General features: G+C 40.4%; 3 protein-coding genes across 4 annotated transcripts in view; 2 read left to right on the top strand and 1 right to left on the bottom strand.

Annotated features, from left to right (window-relative positions):
• ano1a (anoctamin 1, calcium activated chloride channel a) overlaps positions 1-14,457 on the top strand; it is a 72,023-nt gene extending 57,566 nt beyond the window's left edge. For both annotated transcript variants that reach the window (XM_056383575.1, XM_056383569.1), the window contains exons 17-25: positions 59-170; positions 274-331; positions 1,679-1,779; positions 2,425-2,567; positions 8,719-8,871; positions 8,978-9,030; positions 10,153-10,337; positions 10,575-10,680; positions 11,784-14,457. In XM_056383575.1, the coding sequence (XP_056239550.1) occupies positions 59-170; positions 274-331; positions 1,679-1,779; positions 2,425-2,567; positions 8,719-8,871; positions 8,978-9,030; positions 10,153-10,337; positions 10,575-10,680; positions 11,784-12,026 (1,154 nt within the window). In that variant the 3' untranslated portion in view covers positions 12,027-14,457. The remainder of the gene's footprint in view (positions 1-58; positions 171-273; positions 332-1,678; positions 1,780-2,424; positions 2,568-8,718; positions 8,872-8,977; positions 9,031-10,152; positions 10,338-10,574; positions 10,681-11,783) is intronic.
• A 1,213-nt stretch (positions 14,458-15,670) lies between these two features.
• On the top strand, positions 15,671-19,029 carry fadd (Fas (tnfrsf6)-associated via death domain). Its single transcript, XM_056383588.1, has 2 exons — positions 15,671-16,685; positions 18,519-19,029. Exons 1-2 carry the CDS (start codon positions 16,385-16,387, stop codon positions 18,821-18,823), a joined length of 606 nt encoding a protein of 201 aa, XP_056239563.1. The 5' UTR covers positions 15,671-16,384; the 3' UTR covers positions 18,824-19,029.
• Positions 19,030-19,183: 154 nt separating this feature from the next.
• LOC130170015 (high choriolytic enzyme 1-like) lies at positions 19,184-24,446 on the bottom strand. The gene is made up of 7 exons (XM_056377100.1): positions 24,356-24,446; positions 24,060-24,215; positions 23,109-23,229; positions 22,544-22,722; positions 21,175-21,256; positions 20,736-20,860; positions 19,184-20,464 (listed from the first exon to the last, which is right to left on the bottom strand). Coding segments are annotated over exons 1-7 (756 nt in total). The 3' UTR covers positions 19,184-20,462.
• Between the last annotated feature and the right edge of the window lie 1,728 nt (positions 24,447-26,174).

The following is a 26,174-nucleotide window of genomic DNA, read 5'->3' as shown; positions in this document are numbered from 1 at the left end:
GTTACTGGATGAATTCATGTGTGTCAGATAATAAAGTCACTGTTTGCCTCTTTTTCAGAGGTTCCAAAGACGGACAAGAGCTTTGAGGAGCGTCTCATCTTCAAAACCTTCATCTTGAAGTTTGTCAATGCCTTCACACCCATTGTCTACCTGGCCTTCTTCAGGGGCAGGTGAGTAAAACCTCTCACTGCTTGTTTTTGCAAATAGAGTGAACACATTCATCCTGTACACTTCCTGTTGTCCTCACCTGAATGATGAATGTTTGATCCACAGGCTTGTTGGGCGTCCTGGAAACTACTTGTATGTTGTTGGATCATACAGAATGGAAGAGGTAATTCTATACTTTACAGTTCTACAGTAGAACTTTTAACAGTGGACTTTCCTCAACTTTAAATACAATTCAACTGACATAAAAAAATTTTAAAAAAATATCTAATATCTTAATATATACAATAAATATATAATATAAAAATGTATGAAAAATAAATTAGACCAAAATAAATAAAGATCAGCTATGTTGTAACATTAGTGTAATTCCGCAACCTGGTGAAAACTACTTAACTTATATATCAGCATTTTGGTAAGCTATATGCAACATATTCCAGTCCGTACTCAGTCAAAGGAAATTAAAGTCTGGCCCGACTCTGAACCAGCAAACCTCTCAAGATGACGCACCCCTGCGTACGATGCTAACGTACGCCAAATGTAACCAGGAAGTGGATGGGGGGATGGTTTTTGTAGGGTGATTGAAATTTGTTGTGAAACAGAATCCAGCACAATAATGTTTTCATAATTGTTAGAAGCCAAAATCATAATCAAAAATTAGGCCAAGCCCTAGTTCCACTTAGGGTTAGGTTGTTGATATTCCATATTTTCTTGATGTCAATGACACCTGTCACCCTTCGGTGCCTGGTAAAGACATATATCTTTTAATTCTCTCTCTCTCTCTCTGGTTTAATCCACCTTTGGTGCTGTAGTAATGTCTGTTCATGGTGATCAGGGAACAAACAGGAGTTTTCCTTTAAATCCTCAATAAGATAGGAAGTATTTTTCTAACATGACTGTAAACAGTAAATATGTAATGTCCCCTCCTGGACCAATCAGTAACAAGCATGTCACCTTGTGTGTTTAGTCACTGTTGTGTCAAATCCTGTGAAGCCAGACAGACAGATTTATTTTCTATCGCTCACTTCTGGGACTGTTGTTTGGGACCAGCCATGTTGAAATGACATGGCACGAGTTACCATGGAGACCTGAACCACACTGACTATCAGTCAGTTGAGTTTGAATTTTAGTTCGGGTTGTGATATGTTTGAAGTTGAGAACTCACACACAGGTGTTTTCAAACATGAATATTAAAAAAGGATCTTTTCATTTTAATAGGAGTACACTTTGTACACACACTGATGGTATATTAAATAAGGATTTAGAATTAGAATTAGAATTTAGTTGTGACTAAATAATTTCTTAAACAATAAAATGATAATGATATTTTATCGTCAGACCTGAACTTCTGTAAACATGGAGCTTTTTCCTGTGTTTTCCGGCTGTGATCTGTCTCTGCTTGTTTGAATGTTACTTTCCTCTGCCCACTGTCAGCTCTGTAAACTTCATACTCTTCTGCCTCACTTTGATTTCCTCTCACCTCCTGACACCTGTCCACCTGCTCCCTCCCTAGTGTGCCCACGCAGGCTGCCTCATGGAGCTGTGCATCCAGCTGTGCATCACCATGCTGGGCAAGCAGCTCATCCAGAACAACCTGTTTGAGATCGGCGTACCGTGAGTGCAGAGCGTACACCGAGCAGCATGTTCTAACACAGACCCACCACACCAGCACACAGGGGACGAGTTGAGCAACATATCACAACACGTGGGTTCAGAGCCACAGAGCAAATTATGCACACCCACTCAGAGAGCAGCCATTTAAACGCCTGTCTGCTTTTCAGACACACTTACCTGGGAACCAGACATACCTGCTGAACCCTGGCAGCCTGCAATTTTCTCTGTTCTGCTTCGTCCTCACAGAGTTTACTGTACTGTGTGTACAGTCCACAGAAAAGCCCACAAAAATCAAAGCCTCATGTCATTGAATGTATATATATTATATATTTAGTTCAAATATAGAAACTGAAGTTCATATGATATAAATGTATGTTACACTTACACAGTATATTGTTCTGAGAGAGGCAGTGTGTATCACTGTTCACACATGCAGCCTCTGTCTCTCTTCAACAAACAAACAAAGAAACCAACAGACAGACAGACATGGGTGAAAACATAACTTCCTAACAAATGCAGAACATCCAAAGATGTTTGATGTCATTTTTTTTACTACGAATGTGTGTAAATGTTATGAATCCAGCATGTAGCAGTCTGTAGTAACGCAGTTGAATGTTTTCTCTCCACCTCTGGTGGTTGGTGCAGGAAGCTGAAAAAGCTGCTGAGGAAGAGGAAGTCAGAGCTGGACTCAAAGGAAGAGGAGGAGCTGAACAAAACCCTGCAGCGCCACGAGAAAGACCACCTGCTGGGTCCTTTTGTTGGCCTCAGTCCTGAGTACATGGAGATGAGTGAGTCTAAATACAAACACACACGTGTAGAAAAGTTTCATCAAGCTTTATGAGTCGTTATTGAATACTGTCTCTGACATGAGAAAGTGAATGAGTCATTTGAAAAGCATCACACATATTCCAACACGGAGAAACTTAAATGTTCCTTTATTCATGGTGCTGTGTTGCACTAATGCAAAAAACAGAAAAAAAAAACGAATTAAACTGCTGGCTTTAAATTTACATCAGCGGTCGGTGACAGTGTGACAGTCTGAGTGGCCGAGCACTGCCGTCAGGAAACAGTAGGTGCTGGTAGAAAACCTATGCTGGTTAAAACAGAAACACTCAGTAGGTAACTTGCTGATTCCTGATCCATGATCCCTGCTCAGCGTCTACACAGTGGTTCCTGTTTCTCTGCTGTTGCTTTATGCCTGACCTTTGTCTGCTTCGTAAATGTCAGCTCTGTTCAGCACTGTTTGTGGGCTTCAGGGAAACACCGTCCTCTGATAAAGACCAGCCGAAAACAAACTACTCTCCCTGCTGAGGATCACTGTGTTCACCTTCAATAAATAGATCCAGTTTTACAGGATCCAGATCATCAGACAGTGATGTGGAAGCCTCGGCTTCATGTGCACCACACATCTCACTATGTGTGCGTTTAAGGACAATCAGTAGATTTTTTCTTTGGCTCATGGAAACAAATGGGTCTTTTAGGATTTGTATTAATAAGCAGTTGATCCAATCACTCCAGAGAGAGGATTACAGCCCTCAGGTCCTTGATCAATATTCACCATTTAACAGAAAGATTACTACAGCAGCTTCACTGCATTCAGCTCCTGAACCTTTAGCTGTGACCAGCAGAGCATGAACACAGCAACGCCTCACTATATATAACACATTAACATTTGGAGCAATTATCCTTTAAAGTAATGACAATTGATTGACTTTAAGTCACTAAGAGAAAGTAACCCCTCCCCTTCTTCCTCCCGTTTCCTCCCCCATTTTCCTTCTTTCTTCCCTCTTCCCCTCTTTTTTATTAATGTTATTTTTGTTATGGTGTATTTCATATACGTACACTGCTCAAAAAATTGTAGAACACCAAGTCAGTTAAACTTCAGGGATATCAATCTGTCCATTTAGGAAGAACAAGTGATTGCAAATCAGTTTCAGCTGCTTTGGTGCAAATGAAAGTGACAACAGGTGCAATGCAGAGGCCAAAGCAAGACAACCCCCAAAATGGGAACGGTTCTACATGTGGTGGCCACAGACACTTGCTCTCTCCTGATCCTTCCTGACTGATTCTTCTCTAGTTTTGTGTTTTGCTAGTGTCCTTGTCACTACTGGTAGCATGAGGCGGTACCTGCAGCCCAACCAGGTTGCACAGGTAGTCCAGCTGGCACATCCATATGTGTGGTCGCAAGAAGGTTTGCTGCGTCTCCCAGCACAGTCACAACAGCATAGAGGAGATACCAGGAGACCGGCCAGAGTCGTACAACATGACCTCTAGCAGGATACTGGTGTGCATGTTTCTGACCAAACTGTCAGGAACAGACTCCATGAGGGTGGCATGAGGGCCCCACGTCCTCTAGTGGGACCTGTGCTCACAGCCCAGCACCCTGCAGCGCGACTGGCATTCGCCAAAGAACACCAGAACTGTCAGGTCTGCAATTGGCACCCTGTTCTCTTCACCAATGAGAGCAGGTTCACACTGAGCACATGTGACAGGCGTGAAAGAGTCTTGAGGCGCCGTGGTGAACGTTATGCTGCCTGTAACATCATCCAGCATGAGCGGTTTGGTGGTGGGTCAGTGATGGTCTGGGGAGGCAGACCCTTGGAGGGTCTCACAGACCTCCACATCAGAGCCAGCGGTACCCTGACTGCTGTTAGGTAGCAGGATGAAATCCTCAGAGTGATTGTCAGACCTGACGCTGGTGCAGTGGCCCTGGGTTCCTCCTGGTACAGGACAACGCCCGGCCTCATGTGGCCAGAGTGTGTAGGCAGTTCCTGGATGATGAAGGCCATTGATTGACCCTCACGTTTCCCTGACCTAAATCCAGTTGAGCATCTATGGGACATTATGTATCGGTGCATCTGATGCCGCCAAGTACCACCACAGACTGTCCAGGAGCTCACTGACACCCTGATCCAGTTCTGGGAGGAGATCCCCCAGGACACCATCTGCTGACTCATCAGGACCATGCCCAGATGTTGTCAGGAGTGTGTGCAGGCACAAGGGGGCCATACAACCTACTGAGACACATATTGAGATGCCGTGATGAAATTCACACAAGTTGGATCAGCCTGTGGTTTCAATTTTTAACTTTGATTTTGGGTGCGATTGTGAATCCAGCCCTCAGTGGGTTGATGATTTTGGTTTCCATTGGCCGTTGTTACGTTATTTTGTTTTCAACAAATTATACAGTGTACATCAGTAAAGATTTTCAACTTGAATAATTTGTTCATCAAGATCCAATATGTGATTTAGGTGTTCCCTTAATTTTTTTGGGTGGTGTATATGTATGTATGTTGTCCAAGCAGGTGGACAGGTGAAAGAGCAGAGAGCATCAAGATGGTTAGAGGAGGAAACATCAGAGAGACTCAGCCACATGTTTGAGCCTCAGTCAGACCCAGACTCAGATGAGGAGTCTGAGACCAGAACCAGAGACTAGCAGACGGATCAGAACTGTTAGCGTAGTTAGCATCTTTTATTTGTTTATGTTGTTTGTTAGCTTGTAAGTGACAGTGGCTGGCACAGTGTTAGTGGTTGTGCTAATGCTAACTCTCCCTCTCTGTACTGACAAGGCTTCAGGTTTATTTAGCCCCACCCCCCTGTCCCCACAAGTTGACAGGATTGGTTCCTTAGGTTTGTGACATATGAAACCCTGACTGTCTGAATCTGTGTTTATGAGACTGTCATTGGTTCACTGCAGTTCAAGGTGGAAACACTCAGTCATGGTGTTGATGATTATGCCACTCATCTTTATTAAATAAGGAAATTGTTTAACATTTGGATACCCAATGCACAGTATATGAAAATGTCATGGATAATGACTTAAAATCTGTATCTGTATCAATATTTTTATACCATAGATCAAATGTGTAATATGAAGGTGTCACTCTCAGTGAGACACCTACAGAGAATTATCCTCAAGGCTGCAGCTCCTCTCAGTTCTGTGGAGCTTTCAGCCTCTTTTAGGTCATTGTTTTAGTTTTATTTCACTCAGCAGCTGTTTCCAATAAAATACAAAGTGAGGCATCATATGAATAAAGATCCAGATAAACTATTTTCTTCTCAAGACCCATGGGATCAAAACAGAGCTAAAAGATGAGTAAATACTTTACTGAAACTCACCAAGTGGACACAAACATGATCTACATAATAAACTCTGGTATCTGCTGATGTGTGCTGAATCCTCAGAGGTGAAAATTAACAAATCATTAGAAGGACAACAGTCCAGTCAGATTAAGTTTTCATGCTCATTTAGGGCAAAATCAGGTGTAACAAAACACAGGTTAGCTCGAAACGTAATGAGGCACAACAGTGAAGCCAACTGGAGGTTTTGATTACAGAAAAACAACTTTGTGAGAAAGCTTCATTTTATGCCAGGGTCATTCATTTGCAGAAATGACGAATCCAAAAATATTGTTTGCTAACATTATATAAACAGTGAACTGGAACTGGAACTTTATTTTTATGTGGCCAGTTTTTCCCTTTAATGTGATAAGGACTGTGAGAGAGTGACAGGAAAGATGGGAGGCAGAGGAGATGACCCGGGCTGGTTTGAAACCGGCCTACTGCGGTTAGGACTGAGCCTAAGTGGTATGCGCTCCTTACTCCCTTCTAAAGATTTCTGGTCATAATTCCAGACACATGACTCTAAACCACAAAGCCTGGTAGTGAGTATTGTATATGTGTTGTTTTCAATATTAAATGAAATGTGTAAATTCAAACTTTTGAATTGGTTGTTTCACAGCGTGACATTTGAAAAGAAATGAGAAATGTGGATGAAGCTAACGGTTAGCCTGCCCTGGGACCGTGTTCAATTTCACCAGTTATCAGCAGCCTGTTAACTATCAAACACGTTGTTCCACATTATTGCGATCAGATAGCCGAGTGGTTAGGGCGCATACCAAATGGACACAAATTTTCTGAGTATAATTCCCAATTCGACTCCCGGCCGGTTGGACTCTTTTCAACATGTAATTTTCCTACTCTCCATTGCCGTTACTGTCTCTCTTGACTGTTCAATCCAATAAAGGCATTTAAATGCCTGAAAAGAGAAAAAAACTCTTCCAGTAATGTGCACAAGCTTGCCACAATACTACAGAAGTAATACAACCTCTGTGTTTAGGGGGTGTTAGGGGAGTTAGTTGGTCTGTGAGTTTTATTTTAGTGGTCCATGGTCTGAAAAAATTTGAGAAACACTACTCTGAATGAATGTTTCTCTGTGTCTGCTGGATCTGACCAGAGGCAGCTGTTTTCTAACCACAGTTTTAAAATGTTTGTTCTGCTGCTCCCAAGTAGCCAAAACATTAATGATTGCATCTTTAATGTAGCTGAGATTTACTAGTCCAGCTTCCAGAGCTCCACCCTGCAGACCTGCTCAGTACAGCTCTACAGAAGCTGCTCCATCCATCTTCTCCACAGATAATCTATACAGCAGACACAACGGACAGTGAATGAGAGTGGCAGGGGGCCTAGAGTAAATTAGTATGAAGGAAATCCCTGTTGTGTTTTACTTGTTTTCACTTTTGGTGATGATAAAGAAAGTATAGGTTTTAAACATATGCAGAGTTAGATGGTTAGTGGGTTAATGTTGCTCTTCTGACACATGTTGAATTGTATATGTAGAAGTATAAAGTCACCTCTTGGTATCAGTTGTACCATATTACTGTATGTGCCGTGCTCTGTGTTGACATCATAGCATCAGGTGGCTAATAAGACAAAAAAAACCCATATACAAAAGAAGTGGGGACATATGAGTCCTGCCTTTGTGGCTGGACCACAACAGTGAGGCCAGGAATATGTATGACTGACTGACTGACTGACTGACTGACTGACTGACTGACTGGTCGATTATATTTCCACCACTGGTCAGTGGAGTGTTGAGCCACTCTGGTTTCCCAGCTGCTCAGGAACTGCAGGGAAGATGAGGAGCACTTCCAATACACTGAGCCTCGCCTCCATTACAGCAAATAAACTACTTTCATTCTATGTATCATTATTACTAAAGGAGGCAGAGGAATAACTAAACATAAGACACACTGAGCAGAGAGAGCAGGAGAGAGGGAGAGAGAGAGAGAAGTCATCACTAACGAGGCTTCGTACTAACGACTATGACCAACTCTACCTATCAAACAGAGGGAGTTAGACATAAAGACCTGCCTCTAATAAAAGTCTGTTACGTTTGGAGCTGAAGTAAAGAAAGACTGAACTATTGTGGATCCAGACGGAGGCTGTGCTCTGTGTGAGAGACTGAATAAGAAAGAGAGTCTGTCCCGGGCCCCGGTGGTTCACCTGGTGGAGCATGTGTCAGAGCAAGCTTAGACCTTGCCCTAACTTTCTCTCTGACCATGTTACAGTAAATCCAGCTGAAATCACAGCTCAGTCTTTGTCTTTGTGTTTGGTGATTTTGTAAGACGATGTCACAGTTATAAAATCAACAATTGAGCATAGGCATTTTTTTTCTAAAAAGCACTTAGTGACAAATCTTGTGACATTTGGACAAACCTGAGCTGCTTTCTGCATTAAAACACTGTATGTGTGATCACAAAGGGAGAAGCAGACAGATAAAGAGCTGAAACCAGTTGACACTTGGCAGAATGCTAATATAACGTGATGAATATTCTAATTAGCATTTTACATCATCCAGCAACATTTGCATTTCCCCTTTCTTTGACAGTAGTTTTTTTTTTTCAATCACGTCCTCAGTTTCACACATTGACCACACACAGTCCGGACATGGACTATAGGTTTAGTCCCTCTCGTGTTTCATATTCAAAGGTATTCTTCACCTTTGCACAAATTTTTTTAACTTAGCTTTGGTCACATGTCAAAATCTAATTTCAACCAAACTTGGCGGATCACAGCTTAGCGTTCCACAGCTGAGTTGTGTATGTCCTGACTGTGTTCACCCAGGATGCTCTCTTATCCTCCTGTCTGTTTCTGTAGTCATTCAGTTTGGGATGGTGACTCTGTTCGTGGCCTCCTTCCCTCTGGCTCCGCTCTTTGCTCTTCTGAACAACATTATCGAGATTCGCCTGGATGCCAAGAAGTTTGTCATGGAGCTACGAAGGCCAATCGCAGTCAAAGCCAAAGACATTGGTAGGTGTCTGCTGTCCCAACTGCAATAAACAGGAAGCAGATCACACAAGTCCTCCCCAACATGCTGTGTCTAGTCCCTGAGATGACTGTTTTCTCCTCTCTGCAGGTATCTGGTACAACCTCCTGAGAGGCCTCAGCAAGGTAGCAGTCATTGTTAATGTAAGTATATATATATTATATATATATATATATATATATAAATCTTTATAATCACTTTACAGTTGAAATCTGTACACAGGTGTGTCCACGCTTTTCATACCAGGGGCCACAAGTAGAAAAAGTCAATAGTCCTGGGTCATGGGATTGTCTGAATAAGTTTTAAATTCTTTGTGCTGTACACTTGAATCTGCAGTAACTCTATCCCTCAGTAGTAAAAACACAACTGTTGTTAATGGGATCAGTCATGTTAGGACTGAGGGGTTGCTGTCAGGTCAGGTGGAAGTCTTGTAATGGAGATTTATCAGGGAGGGGGCGTCATCCTGGATCTCAGTCAGCTCTTGTTCAGTGTCATCAGTGGAGATTTTCAAGCGCTGGTTAAATTCTGATGAGGGATGAGACATATTTCCCCATTTTTACAGAAATGCTGGTGTTTGGCAAACTGGAGATAATTTCTCACACTGATTTGTCAAAGAAAAGTTGACGCTTCATAAGAAATGATTTTACATGTGTGGATTGTACACATTTGTGACACAAGTTCATCATTTCCTTGCAAGCTTTTAGTCAACATGTTCAGATGGTCAGTGAGATCAACTAAAAAAGTGAGGTCTGCCAAACACTCAGGGTGCTCAGTATGTGATCTCTCTGTCAAAAAATGCTTCAGATCCAGATCTCAGAGCAGAGAAGCCCCAGAACTGTCTCAGGTCTAAACCAGTACACATCTAAGTGGCAGACTATGTTCCTGTACTGCACATGAATTTCCAACAGGCAGGGAGTACAGAAAGAGCAGTAGACCAGAAGAGCAAGAGCACACAAGCAGTCATCTACATGTGTAGCGATGGTGACATCTAGTGTTCACAATGAGAACTGCATTTAGTGTATTCAGCAGGGCCACATAGAATTTTGGTTTAACAATAACTCAGGGCCATATAAATATAGTTGTCAGGCCGCACATGGCCCATACGTCATAGTTTGATCACCCTTAGCCTTCCACATAGCTGGAAAATGCACATCAATTGAAAATGTTTATTTAGTCAGTGTCACCTGATGGAAGAAATGTAGAGGAGTCACAGTTTATTAGATCTGATGAGGACAGCAGGTTATGAGCTTTTGTATCTCCCTCAGGCCTTCGTCATCTCCTTCACCTCTGACTTCATCCCTCGGCTGGTCTACCAGTACATGTACAGCCCTGATGGCACCATGCACGGCTTCGTCAACCACACTCTGTCTTACTTCAATGTTACTGACTTCCAGCCAGGCACTGACCCCCTGCAGCCAATGCACCTGGGCTACAAAGTGGAAATCTGCAGGTAGGGGTTCAGTTTAAAACCCTGAAACTACACTGAGTCTGCTTACATTCTCATTCCAAAACCTCCCAAACAATACTCATTATCTCTCATAAAACCATGTGGCATTTACATGAGTGCATGTACTACCATACAGAGTCATCATTTCTCATTGTGGAGACCATGATAGGTAAAAACATGGACACCTGTCAAACTCCAAAGCATCAAATGAAACCTTTTAAATGTTTCCCCTCTCTCCAGATATAAGGACTACAGAGAGCCCCCTTGGTCCAGCTGTCCATATGAACTCTCTAAAGAGTTCTGGGCCATCCTGGCAGCCCGCCTCGCCTTTGTCATTGTCTTTCAGGTTCAGAACAACACAACACTCAACACACACATACTATACACCTCTACATGCTTTCAAACAGGCATGTCATTCACTTTTAGACACAGTGTGACCTTTAGTTTGTCCACAAGAGAACAATGATGAGTTGATTTTTACACTGCTACATGTCGTTCACAGTGTCTAAGTTTTTAACTAATTATTTAAAATCATTTTATTATGACATACTAAATAATTAACACAAAAACCTAAGTCAAAGATTTGAGTTACTATAAGAGGGAGTTACTCACGAGACTTTTACCTTTATTATTAAAGTTTTTATGTATTAATTTTCACAACAGAAATTACTCTCTATTGCTGATAAACATGAAAAAAACTCTAATCAAAATGTTTTTATAATATATAATATATATTATGGCTGTGATGTATTTGTTTTCATTGGTTCATGGCCTCTATATTTTTGGAAGCTCAGGTATTTTACCTGAAACAAGAAAAGCTGAGGTTGTTAATGTTTTAAACTCCAGTGTGAAACCTTAAAGCTCCATAGAGTTTAAAGGCAGATGTCCATGTGTTGTGTGATTATAGATCAGGTCTAGGTTCTATATTAATACTGTGAAAGTATCAAAGCCTCAGTCCACAGAGAAATGCACACAGCCTGTATTCAGAAACTGAGCCTTAAAACCAGCCGTCAGGACTTCTGGAACTTTGTGATGTCACAACAAAGCAGTCACCGCTCTCAGCCACGCCCCAAGTTCCACCTACCTGCACCCACCATCCAACCTTGCAGGATTTGGTTGGCTTAAATGTGTAAATGTAGAGTTACAAATTAAAGTGACACTGTTGAACATTTTCTTATAAATGAAAAGTTTACTTCATAAGCCATAAAATACTCAGTTCAGTACAGTCAGGAGTTTTAAAGCCACAGCTGTTCTCTGTCTGGTATGATCAGTAGCTTATGGTGGTTAATGTGAGCAAACTTTAAATATTGCTGCAACACAGCAGCAGGTCACAGATAAACAGTTTTAGTTCATCAGTAAGTAAAACAGGATTTAAACATACTGTTTAATAGTTACTGTTACTGTAGCAGTGAACCTGCGGTTCATCTGAGGTCTCTGTTCACTCTGCAGAACGTGGTGATGCTCATGAGTGACTTTGTGGACTGGCTGATCCCAGACATCCCCAAGGACATCAGCCTACAGATGCACAAAGAGAAGATCCTCATGGTGGAGCTCTTCATGAAGGAGGAGCAGGGCAAAAGACTCGCAGCGCGGGACAACCACAACGGGGACAACTGCACCGCCCCCTCATCAGCCAATCAGAGCCCGCCGCAACCCCGCTCACGGCCCGTCTCGCATTCTAACTGCTGTTAAACCAGTAGGTGCCAGGGTCTGAGAAAAAAAGTACAAACAACAAGCAAACACCAGGACCTGTACACAGACTGTAAATAAGTGAATCAGCTGCTTATAGCTGGCTGCTAAAGGTTAACACAGTACATCCATTAACACGTCATCAGTTTGTCATATGAGCAAAGCGTTTGCTGCCGTCACGATGTTCAGGAATATTTTCAGACGGGTAAAACCTGAACTGAATTCCCACAGATTGCCTCTTTTTAAAATGTGTTTGTTACATTTCACTGCGAATCAGACATGACAGTGTCAGCCACCAACCAAACATCCACACAGTACTCACAGAAACATGATTATTGGATGTAATCAAAAGGAACAAGCCATTAGCTTCACTAGGGGAATGTCCCTGTTGATGAGAACCTTCAGGATGTCAGTGAACACAGTGCCAAACTTGCAGCCTGAGTTCATATGTGCCACTTCTCCCACGGAACTTGAATGCAGCTTCTGCCTCCGTCAGTCCGTCCAGATGGTGCTGCTGAGGAGAGTGTCCCCCCTCCTGCCGTCAACACGTAAAGCTCACACTGGCCTTTTTTGAAATCTGAACAAATGCAGGAATTTACTGATGTATTTAGTTGAACGTGGTCAGACACACGGGCTCTGGTTGTTGTGGAGGCCTGCCTGTTGATTTGTAGTGTTCTCTTTGTGTTGCGTACGAACAAACAGACGAACAATGCTCAGCGGCTTCATGCCTGGAACTGGAAATTCACAGTATAAATACACAGTGATGTTATGATGTCATGCTCCCTCTCACCTGGCTGAGATGCTGTAGTTACTACTCACCTGATGTGCTGTTCTGACACTGGGTATGGAGAGACAGCTCTTCTACACAGTCAGAAATGAAATAATAATAGTGTTTCTTAAAGCTGCATTAACAGTTTTTATTTCATCAGCAGAAGAAGCACAAAACATGTTAGAGAATAGTCAACAAGTTTTTAAATGATCATCAACCTGCCTCCAAACTACTGACTGGTTGATGTATAAATGTCATATCAACCTAAAAGGTGACAATGTGTCCAGTGTCATAAAATCCACTCACACCTTTTTGTGTTGTTAAGACGCTCAGTTTTAATCATCAGACGGTTTTGAAGAGTTCAATCCTCTCCCCACACAGCAGTTAGCACTAGCTGCTCAGTGCTCAGTTAGCACCTGTAGATGACAGATATTTATGGCACAGGTATGCTGACAGGTGAACTGAATGTGCTCGTCATACCTGCATATCAATGTGAAATTTACATTTAAAGGGACTTTGTGTTTAGTTTTCTCTGAATTTCTCAACATCTCTGCACTCCAGCACCATGTTGCTCCAGGTGTCTCTCCTACCCTGCCTTATCCTGTCCTACCTGCTTCTGGGATTCAAACACTTGACCTCTGACCTGCTCTAAACCATCAGTGGCTCATGTATCAGCTTTCATACAAAGGGACCGAGTATCAGTGAAACCAAGAGGGCAGCTCTGTTTCATTATTATCATGTTGCCTTGGCATTTTGCTGAGGCTGCAGCTCCCAAACTGTTCAAGCACAAAGAGTGAATATTATATATGTATTTTTTTGGTATTTACCAAACTGCAAAAACACATGTGGGAGCGACTGGATAGAACTTTGAAGAGCGTAAATGTACTGTTGATTGAGACGTGCAGTCACACATCCAGTCTGGTCTTCAGTCGAATACTGTTGAATACTGCCCCCTGCTGTATATATTTTGAACTATCCCAAATTGAGGCCCACAGCCCAGACTGACAGAATGTACTGTATTATTGAATGTCAGTCATGAATAATCACATTTAGGTCAAACTGTTGTTTATCTATTTTATTGTTTGTTTGTGTTTTAGTTTTATGACAATGTATTTTTAGTGCATCTAATGTGTTGAAAGGGGACCATCAATCTACCAACTAGAGACTTTATCTCATGTCTTAAAGCATCAGTGTGGACCTATTCCACTGTACCTGGAAGGGCACCTGGGGAACAGCTTCCAGACAGACGTTACCTCTCTCTGGGGGGTGACTTGCTTGTTTGAGCAAAAACTGCACATTGAATTTTTTTTAGCAAATCTTAATACTGTTAATACTGTGTCTGTACGTAGGGTTAGTGTTGATATTTAGTGATAGGTCATGACTCAGCATCTCTTGTAAACTGAGGTCACATGTGAAGACCCCTCCCCTCTCCATGTCCTCCTGCCGTCTGTTGCCATGTTGTATTTACAGCATCAATATATCATTACAAAGTGTGACATGCTAATATCTATTATAATGTGTGTCAGTGCACATTTCACTACATGCATGAGTGTATATGTACGTATAACAGACCTGCCTGTCTCTGATACTTTGAGTGTTTTTTCTTTAAATAAATGAGTGACAAGCTCCTGGTCTGTAAGCCTTCATTAAAACTCCTGCATTTCACCTGCTTCTGCTTCCGTTCATTCTATTAATCTACTAACTAATGGTTTTTTATAATCTTTTTTTGTGGCAACATTTTGTAAACTGAACTTGTGTAAAAACCTATAACAATATTATCATGATATCTATAGAAAACCTGGGGAAAAAAATAATGCCATGAGTCAAATGAATCTTTAACTCAGACTCAGATGAGAGTGGAGGGAGGTGGAGACAGTCTGATCACAACTGTACAAAAACTACAATTACACTAAATGGACAAGATCAACCGATGAACCGAAGATCTGCGAGGTCAAACATCTGCCATCACCATATCATCACATATGTGTATTATTAACACCATATCAATATTTCATCTTTTAAATATCATAGTTATTGTCAACACCTCTTGTTCACATGATGCATATTTCTAATAAAGTTGTGTTGAATCAAAAGACAGCAAGCTAAAACTAATGAAGTGCAGGAGTCCAGGTTTCACTGGACTCAACAGGATGTAAACACAGTGGTGTGGTGGACATAATAAATACACTACATTTACAGTTACACTTAAATCAATGTAGCACAAGAACTAATGATGACATGGGTTATTTGTTTACAGTAATTTAGTAAGTAAGTATTTCTTTCCAAGAATCCTGTATATATTTGCACCTCCACATGCAGCAGTGTACCTTTCTCTGTTCTACATTTTATACAATTGTATTTATTTAAGTTTTTCTGGAGTCACGTATGTCCTCATAAGCCAATTTTATTGAATTAATTTATATCTACTATGAATAGATAACTTTGGAGCTTGAAGAAAAGCCTTTTCCCATTCTTGTTCTGTAATATCTGTCTGAAGATCCGCTATCCATGCCATTCTTTTATAATTTAAGGATTCTGGAGACACATTAACAACTTTCCTATAAATTATGTTGTATGTATGTTCTATAAATGATTATGTTGCCAGTTCCTCAATAATACTTAAAGCTGGACAATGATATGAGAGAGTCCTCGAGTGAATGAAACTTCTTATCTGGAAATATTTGAACAAATGCGCTTGTGGGATCCCAAATTTTTCAAAGGACATAAGGGCGTTTTCATTTATTAATTTAATCATAAAGCTATTTATTTATTTATTGACTCACTTGTATTTATATGTACATTTTATTCTACATTTATTACCTTATCTATTTATTTCATGATTTATTTTATAGCTGTATTTATTGTGTTTATTTATCTAATTTGTATTTTTAATTTAATTTAGTTTAGTTAAGTTTAGTTTCACAGACATTACAATAAAGTATTACAAAGTTATATAAGACATATTAATTGTGCAGGAAAGGAAGAAAGCCCAGAGGGTAAAGAGCAAAGCCCTCCCATTCATTTCAACTAAAACCACATAAAGCAATACAACATCGAATACACACACCGGACAGAAAAGACTGTTTTAAGCCAGTTTCTCTCTGATTTCATGAGTAATTTCCACCACTGCACTTAAAATATCACATTTATCATTATAATTTATTAAACTATCATCTGCCATCCATCCACTTTCTACTTCTCATTCCTTTAGAGGAGCAGGGGGCAGCAGTCAGGAGGGCTGCCCCCCCCCCCCAGGTCCTCCAGGGGGGATTCTGAGGACTTCCCAAAGCAGCTGAGAGACATAATCTCACCAGCGTCACCTGGGTTTTCCCCAGGGTCAAACACCTCACCAGAGTTACAGCGTAAATGCAGGTATTGAACACAGGATTTATGTGATAACCCGGGCCAGTCAGTCCAACAGTGAACATGTTTAAAGAAATAAAATTAGGAACTGGATCAAGTCCGTGACAACCTCTCACAGAGTCTCGCTGGAGCCAGTGAAGACTAAATTCACAGACAGAAACGGAAGTGAAAGTAAGAGCGAAGTGTTTCCTAGTTCACAGAGATCAGATCGAGGTGGTCTGTGAGAAACATGAGCTCCTCAGACCTTAACCCCGTCTTACTGAAGATCTCAGACCAGCTGTCCTCCGAGAACCTGGACAACATGAAGTTCCTGTGTCGAGACATGATCGGGAAAAAGGACCTGGAGAAGGTAACCACCGGGTCCAAGCTCTTCCTGCTCCTGATGGAGAGAGGCAAACTGGGGCCCGACAACACCGAGTGTCTGTCCAAGCTGCTCACGGACATTGAGCGAAAAGACCTGTCAGACAAGTTACAGGGTTTAGAAGGAGAATCCGGAGACCGCCGAGACCAGCCGGACGACACCGAGAGAGGTGGGAGCGGGAGGGGTCGGGGTTACCGGCTGCTAGTGCTGCTACTACTTCTGTTAAAAAACAACAGTTATTATAAGAATAATGATAAGAAGAAGAAGAATTGATACATGCTATGAGTTGTGACACAGGTGGACTGGGCTAAATGATACCGGAAGTATACTGTTATCTTAAGTATGACGTCAGTTTACCGAAAGTCGAAAACAAACGCAGCTAGAGGTGCTGCAATGTATTAAGGGAATGTGTGTGTGTGTGTGTGTGTGTGTGTGTGTGTGTGTGTGTGTGTGTGTGTGTGTGTGTGTGTGTGAGAGAGAGAGAGAGAGAGAGAGAGAGAGAGAGAGAGAGAGAGAGAGAGAGAGAGAGAGAGAGAGCCTGCCCTGTCATGTCCACACAGGAAACGCCCAGACAGAAGAACTTTTTTTTAAGTCAAATATTTATGTTGCAGTAACAATAGCAACCTTGTTGTTGCTCACTGCCATTTTAAAAAATGTTATTCAACTTCATACATCATGTAGAGTATGTTCTGTACAAAAACATTTTCTGTTTAGAAATAATAATAATAATAATGATAATGATAGTAAAATGCATACAAGTAATAATACAATAAACACAAAGAGAGAGAGAGAAAGAAAAGATTATAAAACATGAACGGTAACATTCCAAGGTAACCAATAATAGAAATTATAAAAGAGTATTAAAAAAAAACAGAAGGTTGATTTATTAACCAGATACTCAGTAGAACTAAGGAACCGGACAAGGGGTTGAAATAAATTATATTTGGAAATAAGATTATAAAGTTCTCTGCCCACTTTTAAGTGCAGTCCACAACAGGGGGCATTTAGCAAAACAACATTAATGTATATGATATTTTGTCATGATGACAATGATGATGTTGATTCAAAATTCAACATGCTTGTCCTTCAAAATGACTCCTAACTGGATACTTTTGAAAGAGAAGGAATCTATATTTATGGATTTAGAAATCAGCCAATCATGCACAGACCTCCACAGGCTTTGGACTGTGTCATAGGCAGAGAACAAGTGTTATGTTGTTTCAGTATTTGTGTTGCATAGATGACAATTTTCCAAATCAAATTTAAATCTTTTTCTGATAAATTTGTTTGAGGGGTAAAAAAAAGTTTTAAAATGTATTTCCTTATATTTAGGAGGAATTGGAAATTTAAAGAATTTAGTTTTTATAGCCAATATTTCAGTTTTATCAAGGTTTTTGAGATTAAGTGCCCTCCTCATTAAACCAGGATACACTGTTCACTGAGAGCTCAACGCACTGCAACTTAAAAAACACATGGAAACAGACAAAACACAAAGACAACACATGAGCTGCAAATACTCACAACACAACAGAAGCCTAGGAGAGAGTGTTGTGTTATCAAACTGATGAAGATGTTTTCTGAAGTGTTTTGTCTATTTGCATGTCTTTTCTAAAGCTGCAGTGCTTTGAGCTCTCAGGGCCACCCTACACATTGTTCACACATTCTCTTATTGTATGTGATCTGCTGTAAAGCTGCTATATCTCATTATAAAAAGTCTTAGTGCTGTAACAGTAATTAACATTGATCTGTGTCTCAAACTATGCAATGTTAGGTCTTGACTTTGAGGGACTTGGGCATGGAAAGTCCTTGAATATGATGTTCAAGAAGGTGTAGCTTTCTGATCAGCTCAGTATGTAAAGGCCTACATCGAACTCCACATATCCAGAAGCTGAACAGACCTGTTTCCTAAATTAGCCCATTCCCAGTCACCCCTGTGGGAGATGTTTGAATATGTTTGTCATGTTTTATTTTTTCTCTAAAGCCTGGATATTTCCTCTTTCAGCAAAACTGGACATCGCCACAGAGGTGATTGCAGAAAATCTGGGACGGTCGTGGCGTAAGCTCGGCCGCAAACTGGGTTTGAAAGAGATCAAGCTGGAGTCCATCAACAGGAGGCATCCCACAGACCTGGAGGAGACGGCGGTGGAGCTGCTGAAGGAGTGGAGGAAGAGTCAAGGAGCCGGGGCTCGAGTGGAGCAGCTGATAGAAGCTCTCAGACTCTGTCAGTTCAACCTGACTGCTGATAAAGTGGAGGACAAACTGAAGAAGATCCATAGATCAGATGAGACTGAGATTAACTCTGAATGAAAATCAACTATCCAAAAAGAACATTTATGAAATTATGCAAAAAAAGAATCATGTTTGTTGAGGTGAATAAAATGACTTACTGAATGTGATCAAATATGAAGCAGAGAAGGTGACAGTGTGTAAAGACAGTGATTACAGCTTGGTTTAGTGTCAGCTCTTTTTTTTTTTTTTATCTGAGGATCAAAACAAAGATTTATCAAATAAACGTCATCAAACTGAAACTGAGAAGTTTACATTATAACCTTCATCCATCATTAGAAGAAAGATAGTGCCATTGTAAAAGAAGTCAGAGGTCAGACTGACTCATAGTGACTGTAGGAGCCGTATTTAAGGCTATGTAAGGTAATGTCCCCGTTGGGAAAGATACTGGAGACCAAACCAGATGCAGGAGGTCTGGTTCGTTCAGTAAAACTCAAGACCAAAACTTCAGTCATCGAGAGGCCTGTAACAAAGCTGTGCCGTCTCCTAGAGACTGAAGCAGAGGAGTAACAGGTCCTCCTCCAGAAGAACAAAAGACATCTATGAGGGGTGTAATGTATATACTTCTTTTTTGTTTGTTTTTTCTAAATTCTTTAGTTAGTCATTGGTAATGGTACGGCTCCCTTTTTTGCAGTTAAATTGGAATAATTGATTCTGATCAGAACAATTAGGGGCCGGTGTGTAGGAGCCGCATTTAAGGCTATGTAATTTATTTCTATTCACTGGACATATTAATTATTTAGAATGAACTACTGATTAAAAACAATGAATTTTATTTGTTGCAGTACGTATGTGCCCTCCTCCCTCCTCAGGTGGTGAGGGCGGGGCTTAACCTTTAAGTTTGAAGGTTGAGGTGAGATGAGGGATCGGCAAACGGAAGCAGCGATACTGTCATTGACCACAGCAACATCAAGATCATTGGACACACAGGAAATGTCATATTTTGCCTTACTTTTTTGTTTTTCATGTTAACAATAAATTCAATTCATCTCAGAACAACACGGGTCACTGGATCTTTTATGACTGCGCGTCAAACACCCTGCTCCCACCACCAAGATAAAAGAGAAATAGGACAAGTTAAAGGACAGACTCAATTGAAGGTTTTTGGCCACTACAGTGACTGATGTGTGTGCAGTATCACCACTTGAAAGTCTTATGAAAATGACATCTGAAGTCGAAGCAAAGAAATGATTTTTATAAGCATCCAGTCAGTGGATGTGTGAATGTAGGTGATGTGTATTAGTTTGACTTTTTCAATAGAAGGACAGTGATGAAACAGTGAAATTACTGTTTATACTTGTTTTTAGTGGAGATATAACATGTTAATCAATATGCACTGTAACTGTTGCACAGAGCCAGGCTAGCTTTCCCTTTGTTTACAGTCTTTATGCTAAATGAACATGGATGAGTTGTAACAGTAGAATGAAAGTGGCCTTATTTCCTGATCAGAGGCTGTTTACACTGATGGTTTATTTCTTATGTGATATTAAACAGAATGAGATGCTCTTTTATATCTTTTTACATCATTAAACAGCAGTCAGCTTTTATGGTTAGAAGTTTGCAGGTTTATTGTTCCAGGACCATCCAAACTGTCTGAAGTCCTCCTCTGCCTCATCTGCTCTGATGTCATCCAGGCAGCAGGCCAAAGGTCACATACAGTTTCTGCAAAGGAAATGCATGTCATTAGAGGACAGTACAAAAGTTGGACTTGGCAGATGCTCACTGTGTGAATGTTTTTATGTCATGTGACATCACTGCAGTGAACACATTTAAACAGGTCAGGTTCTGCTGAAAATACTTTTATCAATTACTCGTTTGTAACTTACAGTGCTTATGTAGGAAGAGACCCACCGAGCATCAGAAGGGCTTTACTGTGTCTCTGACTCTGATGTCTATAAGTTTGTCTTGGATCCAGCTGAGCCACAGTACTTACAGCACTTGTACAGCCTGTTCAGCCTGTCGATGTCATTCCTGCTCATCTGGGTGGCCTGGCCAAAGGACACATTGCTGTTGGGAATGGGCACCATGGTGGGACGGTTGTTCTTGGAGAAGGCGTACCTGGAGAAACACAGATACCACAATACAAAATAAGTTTGGTTACTTAAGTGAGGAACAGTCCCTGATACATTTGGTGATTTTACTGATTTTCGGTGTAGTGTGATAATGTTTAAAAGCAGATTTGCATTAGTTTTGCTGTCACTATCACACAACCTCTTGTCCAGAACAGTCTATCAAACAGTCAACCAGTTAGCTCTGACTTCACGGACACTGATACAAAGTACTTACATGTAGTTACAAACGAGGTGAAAGATAAAGGAAAATCAAATAAAGTTAATATATGTAGAGTGCTACAAATATGAAGTTGTCCATACCTCTCGTACTGCATGACAGAGTTGTAGTCATAAGGAGTTCCCTGGTTCAGAGTGTTAATCTTGTAAAAGTTGTACTCCATGCCTGCAGATATGATTTTAAAAAAATGAATGCAAAATCTCACACATTTACACTTTGTGAGTTCATTATACTATGAACTCAAAACTGCTTTACAAATTGCTGTTTTAATTATCTTCAGGGCATTTTTTGATTAATAAAATAACAATAAATGATAACAATTTAATAATTTAATCAGTGTTGATAGGGGCAGGTGACACACTTTTGCAAGGTAAAAAAACTCTGTGGTGGGGGCTTACGAGGAAGTGAGCGTGCCAGGCCTCTGTCACCCTACTCACGTTTGCTGCAGGCTACAGGCGCCATGCTACATTAGCTGCTACTAGCTTTGCAGTCCCCAATAACTGTCAGTTATCGAGTTGCATTTTGGGTAAAGGAACCCATTTAGGGTTTGAATGTCTCACTTCATCAGTGACTCAGTCCTCAAGTCTGTTCCTGTGTGTCATACATACTATAGGTAAATGTAAGAAGCAGTAGCTAACTGTCTAGCTTGTTTAATACACTTATTACACTTCAGAGTTTCTGTTTGTATCAAATATATATGGATGAACACTAATATTAGAGCTTTCTAACATTAGCCTTAAGTTACAGTTTAGCTAACTAATGTTAGCTAGCTGATAGCGTGCCCTTTCATTTCCAGTGTTAGCTTGTTATTTTATTACCAATATAAAATGTCATATATGATCTAATGTTACAAACACTGGGGCTCAGTCATGAGCAGTGAGACAATGGAGGAGTAGTTGTTGTAGATATAGTGTATTATTATATTAATTAAGCATATTTATAGGGTTTATTATTTTGTGTTAATAGTGTTGTATGTGTGTGTGTGTGTGTGTGTGTGTGTGTGTGTGTGTGTGTGTGTGTGTGGTGGTGGTTTAGTCTTTTACCTTTATCATATTAGCTTAACAGTATTATAGACACCCTCTTGTTTTCACTCAGTAATTCAGGAGTTTTACCTGTTGACTCATTAAACAATATTGAAATACATGTGTACTGAATGTTCAGTAATTGTATTAGCAGTGGTGGAAAGTAATTAGGTACATTTAGTCTAAGTACTGTACTTAAGCACCTCATGATTTTAATGACACTGACTATTGATAATATAATGAATCTAAAATGTTGATTAGCTGGTCATACTGGGCAATATGGATCCCCTCAGCCTTCGCCCTCTTTGCATCTTTGTCACCTTTTTCACCCTTGATAAATTTGCACCCCTGCAAACAATGAGACTGTTTCTGTCTCCAGAGCAGCTAAACAACAATACAAGTCATGTGATAGATGGTGAAAGTGTCTAACCATCAATGATGTTGTCCCAGTACACCTGGATATAGCTGTCCCTGTCAGAGCGAGTCTGCTCATGGTTGAAGCCAAGGGCATGGAGCAGCTCGTGCTGGACGGTGCCGTGGTAGAGACAGCCCTGACGGCTCAGAGAGACGGTCTGACCACCGCCCTGGCGACCCACGAATGAGTAGCAGCTGTGGAAACAAACATGGAGCAGTTTGTGGAAAGATAGAAATATATACTACTAAATACCAACACGCAGAACTGTAGAGGGAATCGCTGCTCTAGAAGAACCGTGTACACTATGGTTTCTTCAAATGTTAATGATCATCATTAAGCATTTGTTTTTAAGTAAAATAGTCATTTAAAAGCATGAACCTCCTGTGGTTACTGAAGCTCATGAAGGAAAGGAGGAGATGCTTTAAACCTGCAACAGGCAACGTGTAATTTCCAGACAAGCTTCAAGACAGATGTTAAAAGAAACCAGTTTTTTAAAGACGTAAACTAATGGAAAATCTCACAGAGCTCCTGTGTGTGTGTGGATTCCTATCGTGTAGTGAACTTAGAGCCGGGCTCTTACCCGTCCCTGGACTCGATGTTCAGCCAGTCACTATCACCATTCTGGTAGGGTCTGAAACGGATGCAGGAAACAGAAGAGAAGGACTCCAGTCCACGAATGATGATGGCCTGCTCTCTGGAGGCTGGCAGGACAAACATGGCAGGATGACAAGGTCTGTGACACCACTGCGGTCTTACCTTATTTATGTAATGTCATTTAACTGAACTTCAAAATTCAACTGTATTATTATTATTATTATAGAATTAAGTTTTATCATAATTACTCAAATAATAATCAGTTCATGATCACTTATAACCCCATTCATATTATTGTTTATATGTAACATATTTACATTACTTATTATGGTATTATGGTAATATGGTTAAAAACCAGCAATACCATTCTGTAAAAATCCTCCAGTACAAGAGAAAGTGCTGCATGTAAATGTGCTCCTGCAGTAAGAATACAGAAGTTTTATCAACAAATGTGCTGAATTAAAACTAAGACAAAGGGTTAATTAGTGAATATTATTATTATTGTTATTGGATTGTTAATACTGATGCAATAATAATTTTACTGTTGTAGTTGGTCACATTGGAACTCATTCTTATTATTTAATATGCTGTTGGGTTGTTTATGAGATCATCATATGTTTTTATGTAAAGTCTTAATTTGTAAAGGAACTGCTAACTATAGCTGATAATGACTGAGTGCATAATAATTATACACTGTAGCCGATTATTCTTTTTTATTTGAAAAGCTCATTGTTTTCATTTAAACTCTTATGATGCACATAACCTTTTATAGGTAAAGTAACAAGTAGAGTAACAAAGTAACAAGTAAGAAATAATCGTGTGTGATTGTACAAAAATCCGAATATTTACAAGCAAGTGTAAAATTAAATTAGCTTGGTCTGTTCAGTAAGTAAAGTGTATCTGTCCCTATAATAATAATGAGACTGTTGATGCTTACAGAAGTGGTTAGCGATGTAGTAAGGGATGTAGACCTTCCCGTCACTCCACCTGCGCCACAGACAGCCTCTGGAGGTGCAGGGGTCAGCGTTCCTGTCAGCCTCAGACTTGATGGCGATGTCGCCTCCGATCAGGATGGGCTCATCGAAGTCAGGGGCTGCAAAACCAGCACAAGTGTGGAGGTGACTTTGAAATACTTCACAGAACCATCTGTTCCACTCTTGTTAAGTGATGGTTTGGTGAAGGTCAGGGGACTGGACAGAATGATGAGTGAAGGTGAGGAGAAGCTTTGCTCACTGCGGTCTCTGTTGGCTCTCTCCAGCAGTTCACCAACAGAAAGCTCCCTGGATGTGTCATCCTCAATGGCAGCGACCTCTGCACAACACATGCGATACTGTATGAGCTATATGCATCATCATTTTGAACATATGAGCTTAATGACATCAGAAGTACCTTGAACATTTGAAATATTCAAAAACATGAAAAGGAAATTCTAAACCTTTTATAAATCTCTTAATTGTTACAGTTTAGTTTGTATGTGAAGCTGGATAAAGAGTCGGATTCTTACCATCCTGTGGTCATCCAGAGTGACATGCAAGAAAAGCAAGATGTTACTGAAGTTCATTCACATAGATCAAATTTAATTATTAGTCATAAAATTATGATAATATAACCTTTAGAGTATATCTAACTATGAATATTTCAGGAAGCAATAAACATGGTCAAGTAAAAAGTGAGGTGTCAGCAGCTGAGAGCAGGAAAGAAAGAAAAGTTCTATTGATTTTACATAATTGATGGTTCAAACCAAACAAAGCAAAACTCAGCTGTTTGTGATACAGTAATCAGATACTGTGTTCATTACATGAAGCCTAACAGCTTCATTTTTGTGTGTTTGTCTGTTTTTTTTAGTTTAGTTAAAAATCTATCTTCTGGTCACATTGTGGACATTGGTGTAATTTCTACATAGCTTTATATGGTTGTTAACTTCAGTTGACTCAAGACAATTTAAAGCTTTTCCTTTTCAGATCAAGTTTTTAACGTCCATTAACATTTCAGTGTGTACTCTCACTTATTTAAGACCTGATTTTGTCCCCCCTCTGACATGTGTAATCTGTACATCACTGGTCAGACGGAATAAGAGCTTTGTCACTTGTTTTTCTTCCATATTAACATCTATGAAATTCATTCTGCACGTATAGGCCTTCATGTCATGTCGGTGAGATGAGGTGGTTTCTGGGATTTTCTACCTCAGCCCAGGAGGAGGAGACGAGCAGCAGGACCCAAAGAGACCAAGAGAAAACCAACATGGCTGCAACAGACCTGGAATAACCAGAGAGAACACTTAGGAAGAGGATGAAGATAGAGAGGAATTAAAACAACCACTTTAGAAAACTTAAAAAAACAAAGAGTATGTCATCAAAAATAAACCCATCCATGTTACATTACTTTGCAGTGTGTGGTGGTGAAGGAGGACTCGGTTCTTACCTAAGAATCTGAAAAGTGTCCTGCTGTCAGCCACTGAGAGTTTTTATACTGCTCAGGTTCTCCAAGAACCAATAAACAACCTGACACATCATAACCTGCACACACAACAACACACCTTTATCACTGCACATGGAAACTTCTGTGTCCTTGTAACTTATGTGAAACATTACATCTGGCACAAGTTTGTAGGTGGGTGTGTGCATCAACTGTGCAACTACACAAAAGTAGCTCTAAATCTCTTATAAAATTAACGGCTGTGGATATGAAAACAGAATGAATAGACACCCCAGCTGCAGGGACACAAGAGCATTAGTGAGGTCCAGTGCTGGTGTTGGTGATGAGGTCGGGCTCACAGTCAGGTTCTTTACAGTAAACTGGGAAACTAATTTCTGTATGCTCGCCAGACTGACTCATGCCTAAACTGTTGGAACCTAAACAAGGGTGTCCACATACTTTTGGCCAGCAGTGTAGACCCTATGGAGTGTTTGAGTTAAATTTCCTGTTGTTTTATTTTCATGGTTGTTTAATTGAGAAAGCGATCGTCCAGTTGTCATGATGCTGCAGATGCTCAAATGTCTATTTTCTTCTGGGAACATTAAGATGATGAAGACCATGTGATATGATAGAAAGC

This window comes from Seriola aureovittata, chromosome 1 (assembly GCF_021018895.1).
Source record: "Seriola aureovittata isolate HTS-2021-v1 ecotype China chromosome 1, ASM2101889v1, whole genome shotgun sequence".
NCBI classification, from domain to species: domain Eukaryota; kingdom Metazoa; phylum Chordata; class Actinopteri; order Carangiformes; family Carangidae; genus Seriola; species Seriola aureovittata.
The sequence above is the reverse complement of the archived record's forward strand: the minus strand, read 5'-3'. Positions and strand labels throughout refer to the sequence as shown.